This window comes from Callithrix jacchus, chromosome 18 (assembly GCF_049354715.1).
Source record: "Callithrix jacchus isolate 240 chromosome 18, calJac240_pri, whole genome shotgun sequence".
Lineage (NCBI taxonomy): Eukaryota > Metazoa > Chordata > Mammalia > Primates > Cebidae > Callithrix > Callithrix jacchus.
Window position 1 is genome coordinate 44,935,891 of NC_133519.1, and position 24,126 is coordinate 44,960,016.

The window sequence follows — 24,126 nt, forward strand, 5'->3', positions numbered from 1 at the left end:
GAGAACTACAAACCACTGCTCATCTAAATAAGAGAGGACACAAACAGATGGAGAAACATTCCATGTTCATGGTTAGGAAGACTCAGTATCGTGAAAATGGCCATACTGCCCAAAGTAATTTATAGATTCAATGCTATCCCCATCAAGCTACCAATGACCTTCTTCACAGAACTGGAAAAAACCACCTTAAACTTCATATGGAACCAAAAGAGAGCAAGCATAGCCAAGTCAATTCTAAGCAAAAAGAACACAGCGGGAGGCATCACACTACTGGACTTCAAATTGTACTACAAGGCTACAGTAATCAAAACAGCACGGTACTGGTACCAAAACAGGGATATAGACCAATGGAACAGAACAGAGGCCACGAAGGCAACACGACCTATCTACAACCATCCAATCTTTGACAAATCTGACAAAAACAAGCAATGGCGAAAAGATTCCCTGTTTAATAAATGGTGTTGGAAAAACTGGCTAGCTATGTGCAGAAAGCAGAAACTGGACCCCTTCCTGACACCTTACACTAAAATTAACTCAGATGGATTAAAGACTTAAACATAAGACCTAACACCATAAAAACCCTAGAAGAAAATCTAGGCAAAACCATTCAGGACATAGGTATAGGCAAGGACTTCACGACCAAAACACCAGAAGTATTGGCAACAAAAGCCAAAATAGAGAAATGGAACCTAATCAAACTCCACAGCTTCTGCACGGCAAAAGAAACAGTCATTAGAGTGTATTGGCAATCAACACAATGGGAAAAATTTTTTGCAGTTTACCCATCTGACAAAGGACTGATATCCAGAATTTACAATAAACTAAAACAGATTTACAAGAAACAAGCCCATTCAAAAGTGGGCAAAGGATATGAACAGACACTTTTGAAAAGAAGACATACATGAGGCCAACAAACATGAAAAAATGCTCATCGTCACTGGTCATTAGAGAAATGCAAATCAAAACCACATTGAGATACCATCTCACGCCAGTTAGAATGGCGATCATTAAAAAATCTGGAGAGAACCGATGCTGGAGAGGATGTGGAGAAACAGGAACACTTTTTCACTGCTGGTGGGAGTTTAAATTAGTTCAACCATTGTGGAAGACAGTGTGGCGATTCCTCAAGGAACCTAGAAATAGAAATTCCATTTGACCCATTACTGGGTATATATCCAAAGGACTATAAATCGTTCTACTATAAGGACACATGCACACGGATGTTCACTGTAGCACTGTTTACAATAGCAAAGACCTGGAATCAACCCAAATGCCCATCGATGATAGACTAGACAGGGAAAATATACACCATGGAATATTATGCAGCTATCAAAAACGATGAGTTTGTGTCCTTTGTAGGGACATGGATGAACCTGGAGACCATCATTCTCAGCAAACTGACACAAGAACAGAAAATGAAATACTGTGTATTCTCACTCATAGGCGGGTGTCGAACAATAAGAACACATGGACACAGGGAGGGGAGCACTACACACTGGGGTCTGTTGGGGAGAATAGGGGAGGGACAGCCGGGGAGTGGGGAGTTGGGGAGAGAGAGCATGGGGAGAAATGCCAGATATAGGTGAAGGGGAGGAAGGCAGCAAATCACACTGCCACGTGTGTACCTATGCAACTATCTTGCATGTTCTTCACATGTACCCCAAAACCTAAAATGCAATAAAAAAATAATAAAAAGATTAAGACTTTTGATTAAAAAATGTATGAAGGAGTTAACAGCAGCACTGATGATACAGCTTCTATCTGTCTGCAGGTCATAAAGGAAGCCATGATGGAAAGCATTGACTACAGAAGACAGAATCCATCTCGTTGCTCTGTTTCCCTCAGTAATGTTGAGGCAAGAAGATTTTTCAACAAGGAGTTTCTAAGTAAACCCAAAGCATAGTTCATGTACTGGAAAGGGCAGCAGTTCCTGATGCTGAGGCAGTTTGCAATTCCGTGACAACTGGATTTAAAAGTACAGTACAGATAGTTGTACTGCTCATGAGAGACTGACCGATACTGAGTCGCAGTGACTTAGCTGCATGAGAATAAGACTATTATAAGGTGGTTATGTTGACAGACAGTGTTGATGATGTAAGGACATACTTAGCTACATTTTCAGTCAGTATGAATTTCCTGATACAAATGTAGGGATATATACTGTATTTTTAAACATTTCTCACCAACGTTCTTATGTGTGTTCTTTTTAAAAATGTTTTTTCTTTTAAAATATTTAACCGTTCAATCTCAGTATGTGTGAATGATATTCACTGACTATTCATCCCATGAGACAACACTATTTTTATTTATATATGCATATATAGACACACATGAAATAAATACATCAATGTGCAAATAAGCATGAGATAACTGAGTTTCCTGTTATTCTTTTTAATGAGATATGGCACTATTGCTAAGAAAGATTCTCATTTTTACTGCTTTCAAACGCAAAAGGCGTTCATCCTAAACTCAAGTGTGAAACTTTTAATTTTAAATCATGGGTGTTTTCTGAAAAGAGGAATATATAATTTGTTCAGCAAGTGGTATATGTTTATTCATTAAGTAGAAAATAGATACACAACCACTTCTAATGTAATGTTTCACTTTGCTGATATGCTGGACCGCTTATCCAATACCAGTGTAGTTGACCTCAGAGAATAACCCCAAAAAAGTGGCAAGGCTGAATCAAGCTTAATAAGTGGCTTACCTTCTGCATCTGCGAGATTTGTCTTGCGAACACTGTATGACACCACCGTGGCTTCAGCTGCAGCTGAACTGACCTGGTTCAGAATGTTCCAAAGCTAAGGCCTTCCTCTTCTTAACCTTCTGCCATTCTTCTTTCCTTAATTACCTTTGTTTAAGCTCTTTATTCATTTGTCTTTTTATCCTCTGACCTTTCACATTCCTGCCTATGAGGAAAGACAAAAAACAATATAGGGAAGCCTTGAGCGTTCATTCTGTTGTTCACTGACGTATGCCTACAATAAACGAGTGCCCGCCGCGTGCTGCCAGGCACGTTGCAGGAGCTCAGGATCTGGAGACACAACAGTGTGAAACCTGACGGAAGTGCTGCCACTGTGAGTGGGGGGAGGCCACAGCATCCTGAACTGCTCAGACTTGCCAAGTGTTCCTGCCTGTGGCAGGGGGCTGAACAGCACGTGGACTGTACCTTAACCTTGCTTAGCAGTCCCAAGGATTGCATTCTGGTGGAGATGGCCAAAGATGATATGACAAAGACGTATGTAGAATGTTAGAGAGTGCTGAGCACTAAGAAGAGAATTAAAGCAGGGAAAAGGCAGATGGGAAGTGTTAGAGGTGTGTAATTTCATCACAGTAAAGAGGTGAGGAGCGGACGGAGCAAGACCTGTGGCTATCCAATGGAGGAGCGTTGCCAGCAGAGGAAGTAACAAAAGTTCCCCAGGTGCAGCACCAAGCATATTCTGGAAACAGAGAAGGGACCAACGGGCCTAAGGCAGAGTGGGAGGTGTACAATTAATTTTCTCTATTTGTTCAAATATTGGCAGTATCGTTTGTATTTGATTTATCCTTCCAAATACCCCTGTAAAGAAACAAGACTAGGGAGGTTAAGAACTATGCCCAAGATGGCTAAACTCTGAACCCAATCCCTATGCCCTGGACCTTATGGCCTGTATGTCACCATCTGTGGTGCCCTCTAGAAACAGATGAACACTTGAGTGACAGTCATTATAAAGCTGAGACCAAACAGGACACTTGCTTTCGCTTCGTTCACACGCTTTTAGTTTCTAGACTACAATAGCAGGCTTTTCATCTAATTCAGCTTTGCCATTTGTTCATTTATGAATTTACTAGAGTTCTGATTTCATGAAAACACATTAGATGGTCAATTAAATCTGTACATTCATTTTTTCATTATTTGTTTCAAAGAATGACTGACAAGCGAGATGGCCCCTTAGTGTTCCCCCAAGACTGTGCCCCCCCAAATCAACACCGTGCCCCCCCAAATCAACACTGTGCCCCGGTAATTTTGGCTTGGCTCTTTGCCTATTTTCAGGCGAGCACAAGCTTTCTAGTTTGTTCATTGTTCACACCTATGACAGGGCTGCTGCTTTACCTCATCCATGTACAAGCTGTCCAATTTCAGACGATTTATTTTTTGTAAGCCATGAAAGCAACAAAATAAAAGCTCAGTGTGTGTATGTAACTAATTTCATTTCTTCTGAAGTATAAAATTTTAAACTTTTCATAAATACTTTTGTTCTAACATGGAAAACACTTTATAAAAGCTTCAAGTGTAGCTCCTCTTTCTTTTTTGTTGCCCTTTCTCTTTACCTCCTTAAACAATTTAATCCCAAAGCCATGGGAATCAACAGGGGATCAAAGTTGGACAGGAAAACCTGAGTCAGGAGGGCATCCACGCAGAGGAAGGAGTGGCACTGACAGTGCAGTGTGCTCACACATGGGGAACCAATCAAGTGATTCAATATATGTCATATAATAAATATAATGGGTGCCAGTTTCTCACTGGAATGGAGCTACAAATATGAAAATGAATAACGGAAGGTTTGTGTGGTGTTAGGTTGAGGCGGGAGGAATTAGTATGAATTCACAGGTTTTAATAGAAGTAGAGATATACAGAAGAAATAGACATGCCACTGGGTGTGTGTACAGATTCTGCCGGTCTGTCATTGAGAGGTTCTGGGAGCAGTGATATCCCAACAGCAGTGAGCACACTTGGTACCAGAATGTGGCTTTGAAATCCCATTGTGTACAGAAACCTAGGATCTTCACAGACGTGGCTGATTCTAGGTCTGGGGCAGAACAAGTATAAAATGACAGTAGACCGTTTTATTTTGCCACAGAGCAGAACTGTTTGCCAAAGAGCAGAAGTGTTCATAGAATGATAAGGGCATGTCAAGAAGACACGTAAGCCAGCTTGAAGGGACACCTGCTGGCTCTTTCTGGGAAATTAAGATTCAAATAAATAATGTTAGTAACAGATTATGATCCATTGAATAATATAGAAACAATGACCCCATATTTACGTAAATAGATAGATTAATAAGGAATCACATATTTACATAATCTCAAAATACTTCCTTTTATAAAATAATTACAAAGGGGAAAAAGTAACTTTCTAGTAAAGAAACCTGGCAGACTAAGTAATCAAAATCGATGTTCTCCAAAGTGAGGCAGACCGAAATTGCCCCACCTGGTAGAATGCAATGAGAAGGTAGCATCGCTTCCGTGATAACCTGCCATGGATGCAGCACCTGAATCGAATCATGAAGAAGTGCCAGGCAAACTCGAATTGTGGGAAACATCAAGTATAGTCATGTGTCATCTTCAAAATGGTAACGATTAGGCAAGTCGAGGAAGGACAGAAGAACTGTTCCAGACTGAAGAAGACTAAGGATAAATGACAACTGAAGGCAACATGTCAATCTGACCTGAATTCTTCCATTCATGTTTCACCAAGTGTTTTCTATTGACAGACAGAAGATGCCAACAGACCAACAGGTGCAATACGAACTGTCTCTGAAGAGTTGGTCATAGTAATGTATTAATGCTAATATCCTGATTTTGATGCTGATACTGTGGATATGTAGCAGATGATACTTATCTGTAGTAAGTACACATTAAACTATTCAGGGTGATAGGACTTCATGCTGGTAACTTCTAAAAAGCTCAGAGGAGAAAAACATCTCTCCGATCGTACTTGCATCTTTTCTGAAAGCGCCACAGTGTTTTATATTGTTAAAATTATTTAAAATTTGCAACAGAATTTCAGTTGGATGATTCTCTAAACAAATTAAAGGAGGTTACGTCAATGGCTCCCATTTCATATCTGTATTCTTTTAACACTTTTTTCTATAGCTGATCAATGCAAATGCTACCCTTTCTACATTAAATAAAATCAAATAAAGCTAAAAACTCCATAGAACTGCTTTCACCAAATAGTTTAAGGGATAGAGTTTTGTGACACCCTAGTGGTTTTTATATTTCCTCTATTACTGTAATACCAAATTAAAAATCCAATCAATGCCACCTTTTGCTGCATAAGCATAAGAGCAAAACAAGCTCTAGCCAATAATAAAAAATGTGGTGAATAGAAAAGCTGCTTTTTGGCTGGGCACAGTGGCTCATGCCTGTAATCCCAGCACTCTGGGAGACCGAGGCAGGTGAGCCACGAGGTCAAGAGATCAAGACCATTCTGGCCAACATGGTAAAACCCTATCTCTACTAAAAATAAAAAAATTAGCTGGGTGTGGTGGCACATGCCTGTAATCACAACTACTCGGGAGGCTGAGGCAGGAGAATCACTTGAACCCAGGAGGAGGAGGTTGCAGTGAGCTGAGATTGTACCACTACACTCCAGCCTGGGCAACAGAGAGACTACCTCTCCAAACAAAAAGTTGCTTTTTTGGTTGAATTCTCTGAACAATACAGATCAGTAAGCATCTATCGTGCCTTATATGTGTAAGGTGCCATACTTAATTCTGGAAAGAAACTGTAGCAGATACTGCTGCTGTTCTGCCCAGATCCCCTTTCCCAGTCAGACACCCATCCACAAGCAGCTGAATATTGGCCACTAAAAGTCTACAGCTGTATCCTTATTCTGAGAATTGTTCTCCTAATATGAGATATGCTTGGTTGGTTTTGACCTCCTAAGGAAGCCTGCAACCAGTGACTGACTGATGAGGGGTTATAAAGAGCTCTGATGCCTGTAATGTGTATTTATTATAAGGAAGGATAATTCTCTGGTGCTTTTCATGCTCAAGAATTTTCCCTGGGATCAGGCTGAGGTAAGACTTCAACTAGACCATTTCTTTGCTGAGCTGTTCTCCCTGTGTTATCTTTCTTCTCTCCTCATGAGGTTCATCACTGCACACTCCTTCAACGTGTTACGTGAGAACCTGACCTAAGACAGATACAAAAGTGCATGAGACTCGATTCTTGTTTCTAAGGTTTTACACACTGAGTCATTAAAACTGGGGTAATTCTGAGAAGTTTTCATGGAGAATTGGCTTTTAGGTTGAGTATTAAAAGATAAGGAGAAATTCAAATAGGATTGAGGAGACAGGTCATTTCTCTTCTGGAGTGAGCTCACTACCTCCTTGTTGTGGATTCTATGTTCTTCCATGCGTTTCAACATTACTCTAGGATTTGTTTTGGCGTCCATCCACAGACACACATTATGTTTGAGAACTCTTAAAACCTCAAAGTATTTTGAAAAGTAATTTAAAAAAATATGCTGCAATAAGCTAAATCTAACCAGATGAAATTTAACAGCAACAAATGGAGAACACGGAACTCAAATTCAATGCGCCAGCAGTCAAGTGGGAAAGGAGATGCAGAACGTTAGAATTTTAAGGTCGGCATTGTCTAGAATATCCAAGAATAAAACGACTCCTAGAGGGCTAGAAACAGTTTCTTAAATCCACTCAAAAGACTTTTATTAAGGCTATGCTTTGTATTAGGCATTTACATGGGAACCATTTCACAGCACAGATGGTAGAGCCATTACAGTTGTCTTCAGATAGTCTCGGCTTGGAATGAGAAACGTATCACGCTAGTTGCCAGTTTCCCTTCCAGAGCTCCTGGCAGATACAGCCATTGAATCATTTCTTTTTCACTCATGAATCTGGAGATAGTTTTGGGTTCCTGCTCAGCCGAGTGCCCCAGGTCGGTCATGCCAATTGACTGGGACTGGCAGAATTAGAAACTATGACTAGGTATGTAGTGGAAGAGGAATAAGACTTTATGTGAGTCCAAATAAGAAGTTTCTACTAACCAGATTGTTCAGAAATAAAATCTGTGATGCAAATAACTTATCGCTGTGGCTATTCACAGATTCACAGGAGATGGGTTTGGGGGACTCATTTACTAGATGAGTAGTAGGGGCCAGTTTAGATGCGTTCACGATACTTTCCTACTCAGTATATAATGCTGTAGCTCTGTTACTATTTTAGATGACGATTTTTGCTAATATATGATAGTAAACCTCTGGTGATATTTTAAATTGATAACGAGTTGGAGAGGGAAATATTTTTAGGCAAGAGTCAACCATCGCTGTGCTAAAACTCATTATGCAAATTATTATCTGCACCTTTTGAATAAGCAGTTTTTAATTATAATCCCTTTCCCCCAGTGTTTTACTCACAGCGAACTTCCTCTTACTTTATGTGGAGTGAACACAAACACGGTGGGAAATATAAGGACTGCGTATGGAAAACCCTGTGAACACACATGGCTGACACAGTGCGTTTAAACACCCCGTGGCTTACGAGGCCCTTCACTGCCGGTTCCTAGTCTCCTCTTCTCTGATCTCTTTTCATTCCTTCCCCACTCAACCCTAACCTTCAGCTACGCTTCTCACCATGTTCTGATCATTCATCGCGTTGTGCCCTTTCACAATTCCTTCGTGCCATCTTTCTCTTCTGGTTTGTTCTTCTAGATCTAGTCGAAATACTGTTTCTTTAGTGAAGTTTCAAGTTTCCCTCTGCAGAGGTGAACACGCCCCTTAGCTCTACGCATGCTCTAACCATCGTGTCTCTAAGTATGCTGATACTTTCAGAGGAAACCGTAGCCCCATCCTAGTCCTGGTTTCTGACATGCATCAGGTAACTTCCCATTCAGTTAGTTCCTGGCATAGCTATTAGCATTTATGTTACATCTACTTGCAGCAAAATGCTCTACTAAACACTGCGAAGCATGAAAGGAAATACTGATGATGTTCAACAGCTCCAAAAAAAACCAGGATGAGATGAGGTTAGTGGAACAACCATATAATCATATTAAACATAGAACAACAATGGAGAGAAAGGAACAAGTCCCCAACAGAAGCCACATTAGAATAAATTCTAGGTTCAATGGAGCACAGGAGGACAGAAGACCGTTCTTACAGGTGTCACTGAAGGCTGAAGGAAGTTTCGCCAACCTCCAATTCGCCCCTGTATTGTTATCAGAGTCTCCTTTCTAAAATGCAAACTGGATTGTCATTTACCTGCTCAAAAGCTTTTAATGGCTCTTCATTCACCGCAGGAAATAGGCAAAACTCTAAAGAGACACATATAGCGTGCTGCCATCTAGTTTCTACCTATTTCATTTATCGTAAATTTCCTGTCCTTTTCCATTAAACTCATATCCCTCTTGCAATTTATATTCCAGTTCGCCACTCTACATTATTCTCTCCCGTAACTCCTCGCCTTTGTATTTGCTGGTAACTCCATCAGCAATGCCTTTCTCATTCCCATCCCACTAACTTTAAAGCATGCCTCCAGCAATCTGTAAAACACATATCCTCCTCTGGAGCCATGGAGACATCACTTTCTCTATGACATTGCTTTCTCACTTCCTGAGGCTGACTGAGCAGTTCATTCCTCGAACAGAACCTGGCCCACAATCAGTGATAATTCTTTTTGAGCTGATTAAATGAGAGAAGAGTTTGAGAAAGTGTTTGAAATTGGCCGAACGACAGACACAAAGAGGCTAGTAGCCTCATCTGTTGCCATGGTATCACCCAAGTCTGTGGAGATAGTAAATGAGCAATCCTAATGGAGTCTGTTTTCGTTTGATTTTTTTCAGCTTTCTTAATTCCTGCAATATGTGTTCTGTTTTCCGGTGCTCACTTCATCATCTTTAAGTACCAAGAACCCGACACCCAAATGTATGACCGACACACACACACACACACACACACACAAACCCACAGGGACCGTGACAGACTCTATGCAACATGCATTCAGACAACATGGTCAGCTTCTGTGTCAATTGGGTCATTACTACAAATAGCCCCTGTGCTGCTCTGCAGTTTTAAACCTATTCTTCTCATAAAGTGCAACATAATCAAGGTCTAATTTATCAAAATGAGTTATTGTCAATACAATAAATGTTCTCTTTGTGTGAATTATAGCAGCTTTTGTTAATTGCCTGAAATCTGCAAACCTGCAGGAAACATTTGCAATAAATTGATTTTTCAAAAAACTGCCTCTGTAATAAATAAATCCTCCTGGTGATTAATAAGTACTCCTTTTGATTTTTGTACTCTTTTAATTAAAAAACCTACAGACAATCAAGAGACATCTCAAAACCACATCTGCTAAAATATCACAGTAAGAACACAAACCAGAGCTGAGGCCTCAAAATTGTTCTGACGACAGTCTTCACTGTTGAGACCTTTTCTGATGTAAATTTTAAGACCAAGATTTAGATAAGGTAAGCAAATAAAAAAATTAGAGCTTGTACAACTGAGAATGATTCTAGTTTCAGGTTTATTTGGATCAGATATATGAAACATGTCATCAGTATCTTTTCATTCTTTTGAAATCTTTCTCAAGAACTCCCTATAGTTGACAAAGATCTGGCCACTGAAAAAGAAAACTCCCTCATTATCACATAATTCCTATGTCACGCCTTTGAGTTATGGGCACAGAGACTCTTTCCCAGATTCTGCATATCAACTTTCAGGGCTGCATAGTGGAGTGTAAGTGGGATTTACACACCTAGGATGTGGGTCAAGGTGGGGTTAGTGTTTGTGAGAACCTACTATTTGCCAGGTATCATCCTAGGCAGTGGGAATACAATGGGAGCAAGAAAAATGAAGCCCCTAGTCTTCTGAGGTATGCATTCTTTTGAGGAAGATAGGAAATAAACTAGCCAACTGATGATCTCCAATACGACTACTACTACTATAGAAGTAATAATTTTGGCCGGGCGCAGTGGCTCACACCTGTAACCTAGCACTTTGGGAGGCGGAGGCAGTTGGATCATGAGCTCAGGAGTTCAAGACCAGCCTGGTCAATATGGTGGAACCCCATCTCTACTAAAAATAGAAAAATTAGCCAGGCATGGTGGTGCGCAGCTATAGTCCCAGCTACTCGGGAGCCTGAGGCAGAAGAATTGCTTGAACCCGGGAGGCAGAGGTTGCAGTGAGCCGAGATTGCACCACTGTACTCCAGCCTGGGCGACACAGCGAGACTCTATATCAAAATAATAATAATAATCTATATTGTAAATGGGCTTTAAAAAAATGAAGCAGGTTATGGAGTAAAGACTTATGTGGAGTTGCAAGGGTGGTTGTCAGTGGCTATTTTAGGTAGTGAGGTCAAGAAAGGACTTTTTGAAGACATAGCCTCTGAGTAGCAACAGTACGCAGCTCCATGGATTCTGTTGTGACTTCTTGTTTACCCCAGAGGAAAATCCAGGACATTATTTGACTCTTGAGCTCTCAGGAATATAAATTATAAGAAATTTTTCCGACGTGCAGGGTTGGATGTGTAAAAAGACAGTGTTAGAAGTAAGAAGTATGATTTTCTCTTCCTGAAGATGTGACACCTTAGGAAGATACTTGAGTTCTTTGGATTGAGCTGTATAGGATTTCCAAGGTCCCTTTCAGCTAGAAAATTCAATGATTCTGAATTCATTCTCTAAGTAATTTATTTTCATATTTTTTTAACATTCAATAATGTCAGAATGAATGATTCAAGGAGGACAAAACTGAATTGCAGAATCCTAATTTACATTAGCCAAATTAGACAAGGACATTATAAATAACCTTATCTGAGAGAGACAAGTTTTATGCTTTAAGACTTGTGTGTCAATATTTGTAAATCCTATTAAATAACTTTAAAAATGCCTAGTGACATAGAGTAATTAATACTTTCTAGCTTCAGAGCAATCTGTGATTAGATTAGCATTTTTGGCTCAGTAAACAGCCTCTAAGTGTAGTCGGCAAAACCTTGGCAGCCAGTGGAACAAATATTTAAAGAAAAGCAATTCTAACAGTTTTTTTATGTTATTCGTTACTACTGGGGTGTTTGATTTAGCAAGACCTAGAGAAATACCTAAAGAAATGTAACCTATGAGAAGTTCTTCCTCTTATTTATCAGTCAGGCTTACAAAACAGAGATACCGATGACGACAATCATACTTAACATTTATGGTGCAGTTACTATATGGAAGTCAGCTTTCTAGGTGCTTTACATATTTATTTATTTTAATCCTCTTGGCAGGCCTATAAAATGCTGCCATGACTACCTTATTTTATAGATGGAGGAGTGGTAACACAGGAGAGGAAACTGCTCTAGCTCATCCTGGTTGATGGCAGAGCAAAAGTTTGAAATCTACATAAATTCTAGATCATAATTGAAGTTCTTAACTGTATGTGATACTCTGCATATTTTTCCATCCAAGGAATGAAAAATAGTATTATTTATCTTGGCGCAAACATAGCTTAAGAAAAGTTGGGGGGTGGGTGACACAGAGGGACAGCCACTTGCTCCTGTCCTGCTCTTTTCCTTTCTATCCTGTGGCCCACTGTCCATCCTCCTCCTGCAGCCCCCAGGGGCTCCTTTGCTCTATCACCCTCAAAGTCTGTGAATCCTCAGAAAAAGCTAGTATTTGTTATTTACAACTTAGGATCATCGCAAGTCCGTGGTTTGCCTCTTTCAGGAGGACTTATGTTTTACACGGTATATCTCACAGAGAAAGAAAAGGCTTTGTTTCTGTTAGAAATTTCAGATTTAAGCAAGTGGATGGGAGAGAGATCTGGAGAGGCATCTTGACTCTCCAACTCTGAAATCGCACTGCAGAAGCAAACCTCTACTCTTTTTATTTAAATGGTTTCCCAGTGTTTGGCATTTCAGGAAAGGGTATTTAAATTTATGAATGAGCAAAGGATGACACAGTGAATTTGAAATCATCCCCAGCATAATCTTACGCTATGATATATGTCAAAAAGCCTTTGAAGAGAGTTGGAAGAGAAAAATGGAGTCAAATTTGAATGGTTAAACTACCTTCCATTGTATCATGAGATATAATGTATCTCATAAGAAGACCGGACCACGCAGCTCGCCAGCTGGATGAGTGCTTTTGGTTAAACAAAATGCTGGAGTGTCAGGCAGTTGGGGAGACCCTTTCCCTGAGGAACTGTGTGAATGCCTCAGGGTTTCTCCATTCCCACAATCCAGGCAAGAGAGGAGATGTTGAGCCAGACCAGCCCCAAGACGAAGTAAAGTACCAGTCGGTTCCGAATTTCTCAACTCTGGCTTGTGAGGCATCTGCCTGGACAGTTTCTATTTATGCGCTTCCTTTACCTTCTGAATGCCATCTGCCCAGCCCTCAGGTTTTGAGTGAGAAATCGCAGCGTGGATGCTGGGCTTTAGAAGAGACCGACAAGCAGTCCGCAGGGCTTCCACTCTCTCCTTTTCCCTTTTTCTGTCTCCTTTCCCGCTCCCCCTCTCCGCCCCCTTGCTTCCCTGCCTTTCCATCCCTTTGCCTGCCCTGCCCCACGCACCCTGGCTTCCCTGCCTTTCCATCCTTTCACCTGCCCCCCGCCCCCTGGCTTCCCTGCCTTTCCATCCTTTCACCTGCCCCTCGCCCCCTGGCTTCCCTGCCTTTCCATCCTTTCACCTGCCCCCCGCCCCCTGGCTTCCCTGCCTTTCCATCCTTTCAACTGTGCCCCGCCCCCTGGCTTCCCTGCCTTTCCATCCTTTCAACTGTGCCCCGCCCCCTGGCTTCCCTGCCTTTCCACCCCTTTGCCTGCCCCCCACCCCCTGGCTTCCCTGCCTTTCCAAACCTTTGCCTGCCCCTTGCCCCCTGGCTTCCCTGCCTTTCCATCCTTTTACCTGCCCCTCGCCCCCTGGATTCCCTGCCTTTCCATCCTTTTACCTGCCCCCCACCCACTGGCTTCCCTCCTTTCCATCCCTTTGCCTGCCCCCACCCCCTGGCTTCCCTGCCTTTCCATCCCTTGGCCTGCCTTTGTTCTAACTAGGGCTCTGAAGCCCAACTGCCTCCTTTTGAAATCTAGCATTTATATTTTCTTGCTGCATAATCTTTGGCAAATTCTCTGTATCTATCTTTTCTATACTTCAAGACTTACCTCACAGGGTAGTTTGAAAGAGTAAAAAAAAAAAATTAAGTGTGAAGAACACTGAAATAACTTTTGACACTAGTAGATAATTCAAATGTTATCATCGTCATCATCACCATCGTTTTTTCCATAGTTACTGAGTCCATATTTATGTTTTAAATGCTGTGCTAAATGATTAAAGTGAGCAAATGACTAAAACATTTCAACTGAGAACCTTCCCTCCTGAGAGCCAATGGTCAGGGTCTCCCGGGGCAGGGAGTATGTTTCCCATACTGTCTATTCCCTTGGAGTTTCCCCGCTCTTTTCCCTATCAAATCACACTTGTTTCTGTTTTCAAATTTCTGGGAGAATGCTCTCTGCCAAGCGGTAATAGGTAGTTAAAACGAGTGAATACCTGCATATGAAATGTTAATTTGAATCCAGTAAATACGCAGTTGCTTTCAGAAGGAATTGACCTTGTGGCCACAGTTTCTAATACTCAGTCTTATTTTTAGGACTAAATAATTTTATTCCATTTAACCATTCAACGACATTGAAATTACACCCTAGTCTACTAATTACTTTGCCTGCACATATGGACAGCTCTTCCAACTAATTTTCTTTAGCAATAACACGAAGTAGATAATATTAGGGGAGAAGAAGATGTTTCTACTTGTTCTTGATCTTTTTAACCATAGGAAATACTCAAAGTTCTTTTTGATAATTGTTTTGTTTAAAATTTATGCAAAGGTTTATTTTGACTTCTGCTAACTAATAGTTCTTGAAGCACCCCCATGCTTCAAAGCTCCATTTATCACATGAATGAAAAATAAAGTTTATAATCCTGTGGCCATATTATGTGTCCTTTGCTGGGTTATTTATGGTTATGATTTCTGGACTAGAAATGATCACAAATAAATACTGGCTGTCAGAAAACCATGTACGTTGATATTCTTTTAGGTCACATTTGTTTAGGCACTCACAGATAAGAAAGTACATATTTTATTTATCTATCTTTGATTTGCTCATTGACACACAGTAAGGGTTTGGATTTCCCGAAGTCAGTGACATAAGACGTGTTAGACACACCTTGGGTTCAGCTCTACAGATAGTATTTATGCTGGAGGGTTTTTTTTTCCCCTGTAACTCTCATCTACTTGTCAGATATCAGAGTATCCAATTCCGGTCCCTGTTTTACTCAAATCACTACGAGCAGCACTTAGGTAGAATGACCCATCTGGCAGCCATGAGAGGTTGGAGTCACTAAACAGAAGCAGCCACTGACGAAAAGAATAGGGCAGGACAAAAGAGAAATATTACAGCGACCTGCTCTAAACACATACGTTTGATTTGAAGGCTGAAATTACACTGTCGTCCTGCCTTTTGGGACTCTGCTGGCAAAGATTTTAAACAATTTATAAAAGTAGGTTATACTGGAAAGTGCATTACACAGGCAAGTGGGTTTACATAACTCACAATCTTTCAGCTACACATTTTTGATGAAGTAATTTCAGACATTTTCTAAAGTGATATTACATTCCATTTCACTCTAATTTTTTCCTTTGATTAGCAAATCAGTTTTGCGTAACACGCCAGTGAGTCATGTCTTAGCATGAGAAGAACCCTGCCAAGAAGATGAGAAATTACAAACCATGTGCTAATAACAGGGTCATTGTGAGGACTGAAAGAGATGAGGCCTGTAAAACATTTAGAACAGTGTGTAACATAATTTTAAGCACTTGCTGCTTGTTAGCTATTAATAGTCTTACATTACCATTAGGAATTACTCTAGACTGACCCTACCCAGTGGCATGGCCTTACAATTACAGAAGCACAGACCAATATGAAAGAACCCAAGAAGGATGATGATTTTAACATCAACCCACCCAGTTCTTTTACATATATAATGTTCTGCCAAAGCACTGATAAATCAACTTTAGATCATTTAAATTAATTTTAACAGTTATAATAGTGAATATGTCAGACACTAAGAGAGGCATTCTGCATATACTATTTTTATATATAATATTTTTAGACAATTGTTCTTATATTTTCGATGAGAAAAGGCAAAGGTCAAAGAGGCTGTAATGACCCAAAACTCACACAGCTAAAGAATGATAGAAGCTGTTCTACTTTACCACACTGGCTTATAGTAAGTTTTGAAATCATCCCTTGATTATGAGATTCTGGGCTACTAAGTGCCTACTAATTTACAGGTAGCTACTTTTCCATGTGATTTGACTGTTTCAAACTATTGATGATTTCCATTACGTCATGAAATTCATGTTGATTTCTCTTTCCCAGGAGCTCAGATTACATATTACTCCTCCTGATGCTTATTCAGATAGTTTACCCTCAATGTCAGGTGGAATAACAGAACCCCAAGGAAATCATGCTCTAATCTTGTGACTATATTAACCTGATGTGGGAGGAAAATAGCTTTGTAGATGTGATTAAATTAACAGGAGATTATGCCGGATGATCTGGGCGGGCCCAATGTAATGACAAGGGTCATTACAATTGAAAGAAGAGGGCAGGAGGATTAGAGATGTGAGTGATGTAATTGGTAGCTTCAAAGATAGAGGAAAAGGCCATGAGCCAAGGAATGCTGGCTGCCTCTAGAAGCTGGAATAGACAAAGAAATGATTCTCCCCCTAAAAGTAATGTCTTTCTTTTCTGCTTCCTCTGTTTCTTGCAGGCCAGGTCTCACTAACATAAGCCTCCCTAACAACAGTTTCAGTACTGACTGAGTAGTCGAGTTAAATGTTAAAAGCAGAAAAAGCCAGTGCCCTTATACAAATGCTGGAATATAACAAAAGCCCACAAGAGTTTTTCCTAGGCCTTTCTGGGCCTGAAAGCATGACAAAATAATGAAGGTATTCTTAACAGGGCCGATTTAGGATTAAACAAGTTTTATTGGAGAGCTGAAGAAACTCCACAGGCCTCCACAAACACGTTTGTTGGGAATCTAAAGGAACTCCCCAGACCTCCATAATTTAGAAGGAGACAAGATAAGGATCATCCTAGCACCTGGACCTATTTAGATTAAGCACATTTACTGAGGCTCCAGAGGAAGGTCTTCGGGACTCAGATCTTAGTTACAGAGTAGAAAAGTCAATCACTCATGTCTTTAGACAAATGCACATTTATATGTAAACATACAGCTTAGAAGGTGTATAAGCTCTGAAAAACTAATTTTGAGTTAGTCTGGCAATCATTTCCAGGCCTTCTCCCTGTAACAGGTTAGAGAAATAAAAACTCTCTTCCTCCCCAGTTCATCTGCATCTTGTTACTGGGCCACGAGAAAAGCACCACCCTCAGTTTGGTCCGGAAACAAAATCTGGCAAGCCAGCCCGGAGAGACTGGGATGGTTTTGCATTCAACAGCCAGTGGCTTATGATGAGACAGTCTTCAGGAGGAACCCAGTAGCTGCTGGTGAGATTTTCCTGGGGACCCTCCTGAGGGCTCTCATGTACAAAATTGCAAGTCCCTTTCACTACTGGGGAAGGACAGAGATCAGAAGGAGATGTGCTTAAAGGGTGAGTTAACTGGATGGTGGGCTAGGAGCCTACTGTTTTCCTGTCTGGACTTGTTAAGCCGTTTGTCCCATAACACCAAGGGAGGCAATAGGGCTAGCTCATACACTCTCTTTGCATTTTTCGTTGAGATCAGGTTTTGAGTCTGTTTTGCCTGTGTGCAACCTCCCTTGTGTTGGCTGAATTTGTCTCCAGTTGTTTGTGTATCTGTATTATTATTATTTTTTGATACCATGTAAACTTGAAAATGGGAGGTATTGGGTCCATTCCTGCTGAGAGGCCTCTAGGAAGGAAAAAATTTTCTTTTAGGAGCTCAATGGTTACAAGTCAGCTTAATTAAAAGCTAACATCCAAGATATGTGTATGTAGGTGTGCATGTGTGCATGTTTGTATTTAAAAGGCCTTCATGTTTCTGTTTTTATTTTTCTCCTAGGACCTTGTCTTTTTGAGCAAAACTTTTTTTCTTCTCAGTTAACTCAATTCTGTTTTCTTCGTTAACAGCTATTGCAATAGAAGTTGTACTGGGGTTTTAAAGAAAAAATGTAATTTAGACACTTAGAAATGTCTTTGGAAAAAAAAATTAAGTGCACTATAAAAACATCGCCTAGTCTAGTGTCATAATAATTCTCCCTTTTTGAAAAACTCACGTGGCTCAAGCCTGTAATCCCAGCACTTTGGGAGGCCGAGGCGGGTGGATCACGAGGTCAACAGATCGAGACCATCCTGGTCAACATGGTGAAATCCCGTCTTTACTAAAAATTACAAAAAATTAGCTGGGCACGGTGGTGCGTGCCTGTAGTCCCAGCTACTCGGGAGGCTGAGGCAGGAGAATTGCCTGAACCCAGGGGGCGGAGGTTGCGGTGAGCCGAGATTGCGCCATTGCACTCCAGCCTGGGTAACGAGCGAAACTCCGTCTCAAAAAAAAAAAAAAAAAAAAAAGAAAAACTCACGATTCAGTGTGGGCTCTGCTCAGAGCTCAAAGATCCAGTAAAAAGACAGGTAGTCAATGCCTAAACACAGCTGTGTAATCTCCTTACACAGTCCTATGATAAATTTCTATAGTTTTATGTTTGATCTGGAGTCCATATTTATCTCCTAGCCCCGCCAGACTTTTTCCTTGTGTACCTTGAGATGTAAATCTTGCCATTTGATTCTTCACTGAAGAGTTGTTTCCTTCAATATGCAGATTTAGGGCTATTTAGCTGACAACTGCCAGAGTAATAAACCAGGTTATCAAGAGTTTGCAAGTCTAAGATCGAAAAAAGAAGGTCTTATGAATCTATAAAATGTATATCTATTGGCATGCCTAATATGTCTATGTATTTATGTCTTGTGTACACCATGTTTCACTACTGAAAATATATAAAAGAGTTCTAATTGTCTCAAAGAAAAATAAACGTGCTTAAATATTTTAACATAAAAAATGAAAGACTAATCAAATGCTTTTTCAAGTTTATGTCATCTAAAATCTTCAATAAGCTAGCTTTAACAATTATTAATAAAATAATATTAGAAATGTCTTAAGAGTTGCCAGCATACATTTCTGTTTGCATTTATTGATCAAGCAATTTCATACTTACCTCTGCCAAATACTATAAGGTGTCAAAATTTGGCATAAAGGCTACACAACTATAACTCAGGCTCAAACAGAATGATCTTTTCTTGTGTAATTTTTAATTAATAAAACATTAGTACTGGTTTAATGAAGATAGCTACATCTCAAATTATTTAGTAAAATACCCTAACTTCTAATCTTGTGGCCTTAGGCAGTCTAGTCCACAGACATGAAGGAAGTTTGTTCTAGGAAAGGGCTGTTATTGCCTTTGTTTCAAAGCTAAACTATAAGCTAAGTTAATGAACAAGAATAGCTTCAAGGTTAGACCCAAGATGGAGTCATTGAGTTCAGATCATTTTCACTGCTCAGTTATAATTTTGCAATGGTGGTTTCATAACTTTAAATAATGACTATTGCAGTTTTCATAAATAGTCTAGGTAAATGATTAAAATAAATAATTAGATAAATGTAATGGGATAAATATTTGTAAACAAGCGCCATAATTTAGAATCTAAAGTTAAATTAAACAACAGGTATTTCAATATTTGGGTATTTTTCAATAAAAATATATTGTAGAAAAATATTCTTTCTATAAATTGTGTCCTTTTAAAAGGATAACTAATTTTTGTCTAATTCAAAGTTTATTTAAACTTTATATATAAAACAAGGTAAAGAAAACCAGGAAATAAGAGAAGATATAAAAAGAGAGTTTTAAAAATTGGTAAAATACTGTAATCCCAGCACTTTGGGAGGCCAAGGTGGGTGGATCATTAGGTCAAGAGATGGAGACCATCCTGGTCAACATGGTGAAACCCCATCTCTACTAAAAATACAAAAAATTAGCTGGGCATGGTGGTTCATGCCTGTAGTCCCAACTACTCAGGAGGCTGAGGCAGGAGAATTGCCTGAACCCAAGAGGTGGAGGTTGCAGTGAGCCGAGATTGCGCCATTGCACTCCAGCCTGGGTAACAAGAGTGAAACTCCGCCACAAAAAAAATAAATAAATAAATTGGTAAAATAAAAATTTCTTCAAAAATGTAAAAATTGGTCTAAATTATGCAGGTCCAATATTAGATTTGCTAAATACTTTAGATCATAAACTGTTTCTTTAACTTAAAAATTGTTCAATTTGTTTTGCAGTGTTAAATTCTGGATAAGGCCTGGGGACATATAAAATTAGCCATGCCCCTAGCTATGCAGAAAGGTATAAAGGAAAAAGATTTTATATAAGAAAAAATCTTGTAGGGTAAATTCTTGTCCTAAAGTAAAACAACTGGTTGTTTAAAAAGAGGAATGTTTAGTGTAAGAAAGAAAGAGGAAAGAAACACTAAAAGTGGCTTGACAGTTAAAGAGAGGTTTATTTTATAGAATAAACTTGAGAGGGGCTTTTGGCTGAGTTAGGTCAGATGCCCTTTCTCTTACAGACTAAGAGTTTTTGAGAATTCAGGATGGGAGAGTTGATCACAGGCTTGGAATGCTTCTTGTCTCTTTGTTGTGCTTATCTGGGATAGAGAGTTGTGTGTCTGTTTCCAGACATATTTCTGAAGCTGCAGGCATACCCCGAGTCTGCTTTTAGCTTCCCTATCTTAGTGCACCTGAAGGAAAAGGAATGTGCTTATTAAGGCCTACTGTTTATTGGGGCCCACTGTATGAGGGTGAAATTTGGCAGTTATCCAAGAGACTTCCCCCACATGTCCCTCTGTGCCTGAGATGTCTTTTCTGTGTTTTACTGTTTGCTCCTTTTGGCTACTTGTTTTTAGAAGAGAAGTGATTTCTTTGAAATGCATGAGCCTAGAAAGGGAGCTGGAAATTAAAGTGGTGGTATTTGTTCAAGATGATGGTGCTCCTGTTCTGTCATTTAGGACAAGTAAGAAAGTCAAGGCATGTCATAGCTTGTCTGTGTAAGTCATAAAAGAATTTGGAAATTGTGCAAGAAATGTACAATTTAAAGGAGATTAGGCCTTCTAAATGCTTTATAAAATGTCACTATCACTCTTACCTGTATAATTTGCCTGCTTTACAGCTAGGTAAGGTCTGGGACACATGGAGTTAGATGCTGGAATAAATCAAACCTTATCAGTACTTCTGACTAGGTCCTAGGCTCCAGTACATACCTAGTACATAATTAAAATCCCAAACTTAACCAAGGATTTCACCAAAAGTAAAGGTTGTTAAGAGTAAACAGTGTAATGTGTATTTAAGACTATGGAAGAAACAGTTTACATGAAAGGTATGTAAAGAAAGCAAAATATACTTTTGGTAAAAAGATTATAAAGAGGCATGAAAATGTGGATTTTTGCCTAGATTAAAAGGTTAAAGGATTGTTTTAAGTTGGATAAAATAAAGATGAAGGTTTAAGCAAGTTGTAGAAGGGTGACTGTAAAGGAATTTCGGTGTATAAACATATTGGCTACAGTTAAAGGAGTATTATCCAGTTTTTCTGTAAATTGAGCACTCAAATAAAAGCATAACAGGTTTCTCTTAGGAGCACTAAGGTGCTCTTAACAAAAATTGTAAAGGATTATAAAAGGTCTATAAAAATCTTACCTTATGGTCAAATATTAAAATTGGGTAAATATGTCTATAAGACTTACTTAGGAATTGTGTTTAATATTAATAGTACACCAATGTAAAGGTGAAATTTGGTTTATTTGGTACCAAAAATCAGACAGGGAGCATTGACAAATATAAAATGGGCTTTGGCTTTCTTTGGGTTATATTCATATAAATATGTTATTTGTATGTGTACCAAAATTTTGGGAAACTCCTATAGTTCTTATATATCTTAGTGTGTGTTATCAGTAATAATTATAATTGTTATGTTAAATTATTGTGTGCCACAGAGATAACAGATTTCCTTGTCAATTGCTACTCTAAAACTTTTTGTCATCCATAAGCAATTGTTGTCTTGATTTTGTCCTGTCTAGAAGGTGGTTTTATAATCAGCTATAAAACTGTAACAGGTGCTCTTAAATGCATGTTTCTGATAACTTTGGCAATTGTGACATCAGAATAAAGGAAAAACATTTGGGAAGAACATTTGAAGAGCTAAAATGTTTGTTAATGTCAAGCAGGACAGAAATTAATTTCATGAACTGAACTAACAGGAGACTGAAGTGATCATTTTGACTTTTTGCTGAAAATGTTGCAAATCCTTCGTTTTTCTTTTCAGGGTCAAGGACACTTTTCTTTTGAGCTATTAATAGATTTTAATAATTAAGTAAATATACTCCTATAAACAAAATTTGAAGCATATTTGTTTCTCTCTACCTGATTTTTACCAGAATTTGGAAACTATTTTTGAGTCTTCTTAATTTATGGCAATATAGTTATTTGATAAGTGCAATAAGAATCTATATTATAACAGAACACAATTGAAAAAACCTGGTTACTTTACCAAGGCTTTGATTGGAATGCTATGCTCTTCCTTAGAGAATCAAACCTATGGAGGCAATAAAGCCCTTGGAAAACTGGCATCATCTTTTGTGTACAAGGTCCCTGAACAGGGTTTCTAATCTGTGGAAAGTAAAGAATGTCACTTTCCGACAGGCCAGGAACCTCAATATATCTTGGAACCTCAAGAAGAGAGGAATTCACCCAACTTATAGCTATTTGATGGTACAAATCCATGGCTGGACTCACCTTTAAAAAGGTCTTATCTCAGATTACTTCTATTGAACAAAGTTCCATGAAAGCCAATTTAAAAGGACTGTGTGAAAAATAATTATTCTTGCTGCACTGTATACAAATAATTAGGCCAAATATAATAAAGTAAACCATTCCTACCAGGATTTATCTTTTAACAAAAATGGGAAACTGAAGAGAGGAAAATTATGTTTCAAAAACTATACTATATCTGTTGTTAAATTCTATGCTTGCCTGATGTTTTTCAATTTTTATTATTATTTTCTACAGTTTGGATTAAACTCTAATTTTTCTTGCTACAATTCTCCAAAATAATGTTTTCAAATTTTTCATTTTTCTTTTCCTTTCCCCCCATTTTTCCTAATTGGAAATCACTGAAACCTAAGCTGCGCTTTCTTTTTTTTTGAGACAGAGTTTTGCTCTTGTTACCCAGGCTGGAGTGCAATGGCGCGATCTCGGCTCACTGCAACCTCCGCCTCCTGGGTTCAGGCAATTCTCCTGCCTCAGCCTCCTGAGTAGCTGGGATTACAGGCACGTGCCAACATGCCCACCTAATTTTTTGTATCTTTAGTAGAGACGGGGTTTCATCATGTTGACCAGGATGGTCTCGATCTCTTGACCTTGTGATCCACCCGCCTCGGCCTCCCAAAGAGCTGTGCTTTCTTAAAGCCATGTGACCTGAAGACTAGACAACTTAAACTTCAGAAGAAAACAGCAGCAACCTATTTATGTGTTGCTGTTGCATACTATTATGTTTCAGCAGGCACTGCCTCTAAGCCCCCAAAATAAGTCCCCAGAACAGGAACAAATTGACCTTTTCCACTCCAGCACTGCATTTGGTGTCCCATAACAATGGCCCTCTCTCAGCAGGAAGTCACCAGAAAGATGACTCCCTACAATGATTGTGGTAAATAAATATACAAGCATGATAGAAATCATGTGCAAATTGACAGTGGGGATTGCTGCCGGCCAGGTGTCACTACTGCAGGCTTCCATAACAACTGTTTCAGTACTCACTGAGTAGGTAAGTTGAATATTAAATGCTGAAAAAGCCAGTGCCCTCTAGAGGCTAGAATGTAACAAAATCCCACCAAGAGTTTTGCCTAGGTCTCTCCTGGGACTTAAAGCATGACAAAATAACGAAGATATTCTTAATGGGATCCATTTAGAATTAAACAGATTTTATTGGCTATCTGAATAAACTCCCCAGGTCTCCACAAACAAGTTCATTGGGGGACTTAGGGAACTCCCCAAACCTCAGTAATTTAGAAGCAGACAAGATAAGGGTAATCACCCCAGCACCTGGACCCACTTAGATTAAGTAAGTTTACTGAGGCTCCAGAGGAAGGTCTTTAGGACTCAGACCTTAGTTATAGATTAAAAGAAGTTAATCACTTATGTCCTTAGATGAATGCACACTTACATGTAGATGTATAGCTTAGAAGGTATATAAGCTTTGGAAAACTTTGTAATTTTGAGTTGGTCTGCTGATAATTTCCAGGCCTTCTCCCTGTAACTTGTTGCAGAAATAAAAACTCTTCCTCCCCAGTTCATCTGCA

The 24,126-nt window shown here is 39.4% G+C and overlaps 1 protein-coding gene and 1 long non-coding RNA gene across 4 annotated transcripts in view; one reads left to right on the plus strand and one right to left on the minus strand.

The window, feature by feature from the left end:
- PLA2G4A (phospholipase A2 group IVA) overlaps positions 1-2,367 on the plus strand; it is a 160,386-nt gene extending 158,019 nt beyond the window's left edge. For all 3 annotated transcript variants that reach the window (XM_002760284.7, XM_078355134.1, XM_078355133.1), the window contains one exon: positions 1,772-2,367. In XM_002760284.7, the coding sequence (XP_002760330.1) occupies positions 1,772-1,903 (132 nt within the window). In that variant the 3' untranslated portion in view covers positions 1,904-2,367. The remainder of the gene's footprint in view (positions 1-1,771) is intronic.
- The window catches only part of LOC103789074 (uncharacterized), a 248,658-nt gene that overhangs the window by 53,887 nt on the left and 170,645 nt on the right, over positions 1-24,126 (minus strand). The window contains exon 2 of the long non-coding RNA XR_013529017.1: positions 2,708-2,909. This is a non-coding gene — a long non-coding RNA (uncharacterized LOC103789074). The remainder of the gene's footprint in view (positions 1-2,707; positions 2,910-24,126) is intronic.